Source organism: Chinchilla lanigera, unplaced genomic scaffold (assembly GCF_000276665.1).
Source record: "Chinchilla lanigera isolate Chin_1 unplaced genomic scaffold, ChiLan1.0 scaffold00094, whole genome shotgun sequence".
NCBI lineage: Eukaryota > Metazoa > Chordata > Mammalia > Rodentia > Chinchillidae > Chinchilla > Chinchilla lanigera.
In genome coordinates, this window is record NW_004955495.1 from 4,210,586 (window position 1) to 4,218,160 (window position 7,575).

The 7,575-nt window shown below is 62.5% G+C and overlaps 1 protein-coding gene across 1 annotated transcript; it reads right to left on the reverse strand.

The window, feature by feature from the left end:
* Positions 1–3,664: 3,664 nt before the first annotated feature.
* On the reverse strand, positions 3,665–6,728 carry Fem1a (fem-1 homolog a (C. elegans)). The gene has a single exon (XM_005405778.2). The coding sequence runs from the start codon at positions 6,643–6,645 to the stop codon at positions 4,699–4,701; it is 1,947 nt and encodes a 648-aa protein (XP_005405835.1). The 5' UTR covers positions 6,646–6,728; the 3' UTR covers positions 3,665–4,698.
* Positions 6,729–7,575: the final 847 nt, after the last annotated feature.

Sequence of the window (7,575 nt, forward strand, 5' to 3'; positions counted from 1 at the left end):
TTTTTTTTGTCTTTTTGAGACAGGGTCTTGCCGTGCAGTTCAGGCTGGCCTTGAGCTCACTTTGTAGCCCAGGCTGGTCTTGAACTCACAGTGATCCTCCTGCCTCAGCCTCCTGAGTGCTGGGACTACAGGCATGCACCACCATGCCCAGCCAACATGTGCACTATTATGCTTGACTGATCCCAACCATCTAGGCCTAATTCGCAAGCCACTGTGGTGCCCTTTGCACCATGTTACAAAAGGGGAAACCGAGTCACAGGCTTGGCTCTATCTCCCAAGATTACAGCTGGCTGGAGGCTCCAGTGTTTTGTGAGTGGAACTTTTTTTTTTCTGGCCAGGACTGGAGCCCAGAGAGGGCAAATAACTGCCTGAGGTCACACAGCAAGTCCCCCTTCACTTCTTGGGACACACGGTGCCTCCTGTAGGCTAGGGCTCGCCTGGCTCACAGATGCCATCTCTGAGCGCCCTGGGCAGCGATCTTTTATTTTTAAACCTGTGGTGCAGCCGAGGCCTTATTATAGCCGCGGGAGGAGGCCGCAGTTTCCAGTTTCTCAAAGAGGCGGAAGGGCGTTTTTCCCCCTGCGAAGGTGCGGGCTGGCGCCCTGGGGGAGCCGCAGCAGCACCCCTGTCCCCAGCGGTGGAGTCCTCCCGGGCCCTGCGCGCCCTTCCGTCCCCGTTCCTGTCCTCTCAGCGCGCCCTGCCCTCTTCTGGGCCTGGAGGGCCCTGCGCGGGGACACGCGCGACTGCTGGGCCCGACTCCGGAGCCCGGTTCCCTGGGTCCCACCCTCCGGCTCTCCGCGGGCGACCTGCGGAATGTGCTCATTTCCCATTTTCCCATTACGGTCATTTAATACTTTTTTCTAAATAGGCGCTAAGCCAGGGGCGGCAGTGCCTGCCTGAAATCCCAGCCCCGAGGGAGGCTGAAGCAGGAGGATCACAAATAGGAGCCTGGCCTGGGCTACACAGCGACTCAGTGAAACCCTGTCTGAAAATTTTAAAAGGGCTGGGGATGGAGGGAAGGGAAGACAGGGCACCCCGGCGCTGTGCGGGGCGGCCTCCGGGAGGCGGGGACCCCAGTTACTTCGGAAAGGAGACGCAGGGCGAGGCCGGGGACAGGCGCCTCTGCTGCAGCCCAGGCAGCAGGCGTGGGATGGACGCTCCCCCCGCGGGCTCGAGGTGCCTCGATTGCCCCTCGGGCTCCCGAAGGCCTCCGCCCACTGCCAGCCTTGCTCGCAGGGCACAGGTCCGCTGCGCCAGCTGTCCCTGGCGGTCACCTCCCTGTCCCCGTCCGGATGACTCAGCTGCGCTATCTTTAACCCCGGCCCGGGACGCGCCCTCCTGGTAAACAGCGCTCGCGTCAGCGCGGGCTTCCCAGCCAGGAGGGTGGCCACTCCTGCCGTCCCGGGCCGGAAACCCGGCCTTCACACCCGCTGCATGCCCAGCCCTGCTTATTTACTTTTATTTCACTTCATTTTTTCTTCTTTTGAGGCAGCCTCACTATGCAGTTCAGGCTGGCCTCAAACTTGCAGAGATCCTCTCGCCTCAGCCTCCCGAGTGCTCAGGTGACAGGCTTGGCCGCCGGGACCCACCCCCGTCCTTTCTGGGGCTGAGTTTGCAACTTAGCGATGCGTCAGTCAGCACCCTGGCTGTGCGGCCATGTGACCTCTCCGAGGGTGATTTTCTTCACTGATAAATCTCAGATATTAACTTTTTTTTTTTTTTTTTTTGGTGGATTGTGGATCCAACCCAGGCCTTCATACTGAGCTATAGGTCAGCTCTTTCTATTTTATTTTGAAACAGAGTCTTGCTAAGTTACTCATGCTGGGCTCAAACTTGCGACCCTCTTGCCTCAGCCTCCTAAATAGCTGGGATAGCAGGTGTATCCATTTATTCCCCCAGGCCAGGGATATAGCTCAGTGGCATAAGCGCCTGCCTGGCAAGCCCAAGGTCCTGAGTTCGATTCCTGGTAAAACAAAAAAAAAAAAAAAACCTTATCATTTATTCCTTCATTTCACACTTACCTCAGGCACCCAAGCCTCCACCCCTACCCTGAGCCCCTAGAGTGATAGCTAAGCCAATCAACACCGCCCAACCTTGGCCTATGATTGGCTCAGGGATAGACACGTGACCCAGATCTGTGCAATCAGGGCCTTCGGAGGTTCCTGCCGGAAGAGGACGCTGTCTCCTCCCCGGCCAGGGCAATGAGGTCTCCCCAACTGCGGGACACTGTCCAAGGGAGCCTAGGAAATCGGCTGTCGGCCACACTGATCTGCCGGGTCGACCCTCACCTGATGCTGGCTGGAGCTCGGATTCTGCTTGGGGGCCAAGGTATGTGACTCACACACCCACAACGCGAAGACCTGAAGTTCCGAGGCAAGAGCCCGCGCTGTGGACTTAAGAGCAGGAGCTGAAGCAGCACCGCGGAGTGGGCTGGGGCGGGACCAGGCCTGTGCTGAGAGGTGTGGTGTCCCACGCCTGTCACTCCAGCTGCTGGGGAGGCCGAGGCAGGACAAACTCAAACCAGCCTGGGCAACAGAGACCCTGTCTCAAAACATAAAAGCTGAGCTGGTGGCACACACCTGTAATCCCAGCACTGGGGAGCTGAGGCAGGAGGCTCGCTGTGAGTTCAAGGCCAGAGAGTGAGACCCTGCCTGCCTCAGTCAGCCCAAAGGGAGGTGGTTCAGTGGGGAGCGGCCTGGGCTCAGCCCCAGCCCTGGGCTGCAGAAAGCGCAGTCACGCCCATCACTGTCACCGGAACTGAGTAGTCGGGAGGAAGTCTCCTCTGCCAGTACTGGATGCCGTGGTCACACCATGGCTGCCTGGTGTCACCTACTGACAGCCTGTCTGGCCCCCAAAGAAACCAGGGAACCAGGAGACAGGGAAGAGACGCCTAATCCAAAAGACCCCCCAAGCAGAGTCCTCAGCGTGGCCTTTCCCATTGTGGCTCTCGGTGGCCACAGCATGACCACTGGCCTCAGCAGGCCATCTTGGCCCTGGGCAGGAAAAGCCTGGTCCCTGTGCAGGCCGGGTTGGGGGCCAGCAGACCGGCGGCTTGTGGCAGGAGGTGTTGGCTTGGCGGCCTCCCTCCAGGGCTGCCCTGGGCCCCGGCTTTGAGAGCCCAGCACCCCTTTCTGTGTACGGCAGCACCAGCCCGGGACGAGTTTGGTGGGTTCTATTTTACTTTATTTATGGTTTCTTTGAGACAGGGTCTCACTATGTAGTGTAGGCTAGCCTCGAACTCATGGTGATCCTCCTGCCTCAGCCTCCTGAGTGCTGGGATGACAGGTGTGTGGCACCACGCGGGCTCTGTCTGTGGTGATCTGGGGATGGAGCCCAGGGTCCCACACATGTCGGGAAAGACTCACTTCGGAGGAGCACCCCAGTCCCACCCAGGGCTTTTTTTTTTTTGTCTTTTTGAGACAGGGTCTTGCTATGCAGTTCAGGCTGGCCTTGAGCTCACTTTGTAGCCGAGGATGGTCTTGAACTCTGTTTTTGTTTGTTTGTTTACCGGTACCGGGGATTGAACTCATGACCTTGCACTTGCAGGGCAGGCGCTGTGCCGCTGAGCTAAATCCCCAGCCCCTTGAACTCTCAAATATCTTCCTGCCACAGCCTCCTGAGTGCTTTCCTACTCCCACCCTGGCCCCAAGGAAGCGCGAGGCGGTTCTCTTCCAATACTTTCTTTTAATGCCACAAACGCAGCGAGGGAGACTCACGCCCTCAGGACCGCAGCTCTCGGCTCCCTGCTGTGCTCTGGAAGGGCCCGAGTGGCGCCTTCCTCCTGAGAGAAGCCAAGCCTGTCTCAGCGATAACTCATTTCCTAGCGAACACTGCAAACCCACACCTAGTTTCCTTCCCGGGCCGCCGTGGCCATAGGAGGAGCGGGCCCTCCCGCAGCCGCTCACCCCGAGGGACGGCGAGGGGGACCCGAGGCCCGATCTCGCTCGCGCCTTTGGCTCTGCGCAGCTGCGGGGGAACCTGCGGCCTGGAGCCCGCGGCGGCCCCGACGTCCGGGCGAGCCGGGCCGAGCTAAGCGCGCCGTCCCCGAGCCTTTCTCCGAAGCCCTGGGCTCGGGCCCCGGGGCAGGCCAGGGCCTGGCAAGGCCGCCCGTCCAGGCGCCTGCGGCGACAGTCTGCGGCTCCCAGCAGGAGCGCCTGTCCTGGTCAGTCGAGTCAGTGCCGAGCCAGACCCCGGGCCGGCGGCAGACTTCGCAAGTGCGGCTGCCCTTCCCGTGGCGGCCGACCTCGTCCTCGGTGAGAAGAGCAGCTGTTCTCTGCGCGCGAAGCTGGGCGGGCCGTGCAGAGGCGGGTCTGTGTCCCTGTGACCGCTCACCCAGTCCTCACCCCATCGGCGACCTCGGCCCCGCAAAACCCGCAGGCCTCGAGATGAACATCGAGCGTGACAAGATTCCTGAAAAAATAAATAGAGAAGGCAGGGGCGGCTCCGAGCTGGCGTGCGGCGCTCGGCCCGCCCTGCTTCGCAGCCCGGGGCCGGAGGCAGGAAGCGGGCCGCTTCGGCGCCGCCCTCGTTCCCAGCGCCAGGGGACGGCTCCTCCCACACCCGGCAACCGCGCGTGCGGGCCGGCGTCCTCCTCGGGTGCAGGGCCGAGGCTCGGTCTCCCTTCTCCCGCCTCCGCTCCTTCCGAGGTGAGGCGGGCGCCTGCGGCCCGGCCCCCTCCCCGCTCTGCGCAGGGCGAGGTCAGTGCAGCTCGATGAAAGCCTCCAGCTCCTCCGGGATGAAGCCTTTGTAGGGGATCTTGTTCCTGTCCAGGGCGCGGGCGGCCAGGCACTGCAGGGTGACGTAGTTGAAAGGCTGCACGGAGCTCCTGGCCAGCAGCTTCTCGTCCAGCAGCTCGTAGGCCGTCTTCTTGAAGGCATTGGTGGCGTCCATGTGGGCCCCGGCCTCGATGAGGGCGCTCATGACGGCCGGGCAGTTGTTCTGCGCCGCGATGTGCAGCGGCGTGTTGTTGTCGAAGTCCCTGCTGTCGGGGTCGGCCCCGCAGTCCAGCAGCACTTTGACCACGTGCAGCGAGGGGAAGGTGCCCACGCGGTAGCGGCCCACGTTGGTGGTCTCCTTGTCCACCGCCATGTGCAGGGGCGTGAAGCCGTTGCGGCCGCGGGGCGCGCACTTGAGCAGGCGGTAGACGGTCTGGTGCTTCAGGTGCTCCTGGCTGGGGCTGCACTGCACCTTCCCCAGCAGGTAGAGCAGGTGCAGGATGATGGCCAGCGCCTTGGTGAACTGGGCCGAGTCCCCGGGCTCCTTGGGCATCTGCAGGGCCCGCTCTACCTCCCGCACCCCTTTGGTGAGCACCCCCATGAGGTCTGCGAAGCCGATCTGCGTGCCCGGGCTGCCCTTGGCGGCCCGATCCTGCAGCACGTAGGAGAAGAGTTCGGCAAAGGACAGGAAGCTGCTGGCGGTCATGGGGCTCAGCGGCTCCAGGTTGGTTTGCTGCATGTCCAGGGCGTACTTCCACAGGCGGATGCAGCGCTCGAAGTTGCCGGAGTCGGCGTACACCGCGCCCCGGTAGCGAATGTAGTAGGACGTGTCCGGGTGCGAGGGGCCCAGGATGCGCTCGCGGATGAGCAGAGCCTGCATGCGCATCTCATCCGGGTCCGTGATCAGCGCCTCCAACTCCTGCGAGCTGTTCACCTCCCTGGAATAGTCATAGGCCAGGACCAGCTGCTGGGGCTCGGGCTTGGGCAGATACTCGCCCCCCTGGTGCCGCAGCTCCATGGCGCGCCTCCAGTGCTTCAGGGCCCCGAGCAGATCGCGCTTCTTATCCACGTAGGTGGCTCCCAGCAGCTCCAAGGCTTCCACGGCGGCCTCCCTGCTGGTGGGGCAGCAGCTCTCGTAGCACTCACCGTCGACCTGCTCCTCGGTGGAGGAGCCGCAGCGGCGCGCCCCCTGCGGGCAGCCCTGCGCCTCCCCGGGCTGCTCCTGGATGAGGTACTCCACGATGTTGGTGTGGCCGGTCACGCTGGCCGCCAGCAGCGGCGTCATGCCGTAGCCGTCGCGCTCCATGCGGGCGTTGCAGCCCAGCAGCAGCTGCAGGATCTCCAGGCTGCCGGACTCGGCGCAGTCGTGCAGGGCCGTGTTGCCCTTGGCGCTGCGCCGGTTCACCTGGGCGCCCTGCTCCAGCAGGTAGCGCGCGATCTCGCGGTGGCCCTTGTAGCACGAGATCATGAGGCACGTGTGGCCGTGCCGGTTGGCGACCTCCAGGTCGGCCTGGTGCTCCCCCACCAGGTAGCGCACCACCTCGAGGTGGCCGTCGAAGCAGGCGGCGCGCAGGGGCGTGGAGTTGGTGCGCGTGGTGCGGTTCACCGAGGCCCCGCGCCGCAGCAGGCTCCGCACCACGTCCAGGTGGCCGGCGGCCGAGGCGGCCCACAGCGGCGGGGCACCCTCGATGGTCTCGCCATCGAAGTGCACCGAGCCGCCGGCCTCCACGCTCGCGCCGCACCGGTCCACCAGGTACTCCACCACGTCCAGGTGGCCGTAGCGGGCGGCGATGAGCAGCGGCGTCCCCCCGGTCGCCACCTCGCCCATCAGCTCGTCCAGCTCCTCCCGGCTCCGGCCGCTGAGCAGCTTCTGGAGCAGCTGCAGCTTGCCGTCGTGAGCGGCATTGTACACGGCGGTGTGGAGGTCCATGGTCTGGGCCGCCGTCAGGCCATGGGCCGGCCGCGGGGGGGACAGGGAGCCGGCAGTTACAGCCCGAAGGAGCGGGCGACAACCTTCACCGTCTCCCTCGCCGCCATCTTAGGGGCACTCCGGGCGGAACAAAATGGCCGCAGCGACCTGACGCCCGTTGGCGTACTTAGGGATGCCGGGAGATGGTGTCCTCTGCGCAGGCCAGTTCCATAAAACACACGCAGAGCGGTAGAAACTGTGGACTACATTGCCCAGAAAGGATGGGGACCAACCTCAGGGACCGTGAGCACGGTGCATGGTGGGAATTGTCGTTCCAATTGCCCCGGGTCGCCGCGGAAACCTGCTGTTAAAGGACTACCATTCCCGGCATGCCATGTCATTCTCCGCTATCACTTGGGCGACTCAGGGAAATTTGGTGACGTACTTCCTGTTTCTGTCGTTTGTGCTGGAGCCGACAGGAAGCGCAGACGAGGCCCCCGGAAGACTCCATTCCCCAGAAAGTAGTGCGAGTGACTCGAGCAGAGGCTAAATGGGCCTGGCGGATCTGTCTAGGGCTTGACGTCGGGGGGAGGCAGTAACCGGCAGAGGGCGCGCGATAGAGTCGGGAAAGTCGCCTGTGGCATGGACCTTAGGGGGAGCTGCGAGGACACAAGGTGATCAGGATCAATCGCTCATTTTTCGCGCACTCATTCATTGTCATACATCTGATTCATTCATTCATTCATTCATTCATTCATTCATTCATTCATTCATGTATGTTTTTTCCGGTACCGCGAATCGAACTCACGACGTTGCGCTTGCCAGGCAGGCGCTGTTACATTTATTTTTATTGTACCGCCTATTAGGTGTCTGTCTCTTTGTGTCTGTGCCTGCCTCTCTCTGTTTCTCTCGATCGTACCGAGCCTTTATACTTTTCATCTTTTAACACAG

Excerpts from the sequence above, each read along its gene's own strand:
- Fem1a (XM_005405778.2), bottom strand. The coding sequence starts at position 6,645 with ATGGACCTCCACACCGCCGTGTACAATGCCGCTCACGACGGCAAGCTG.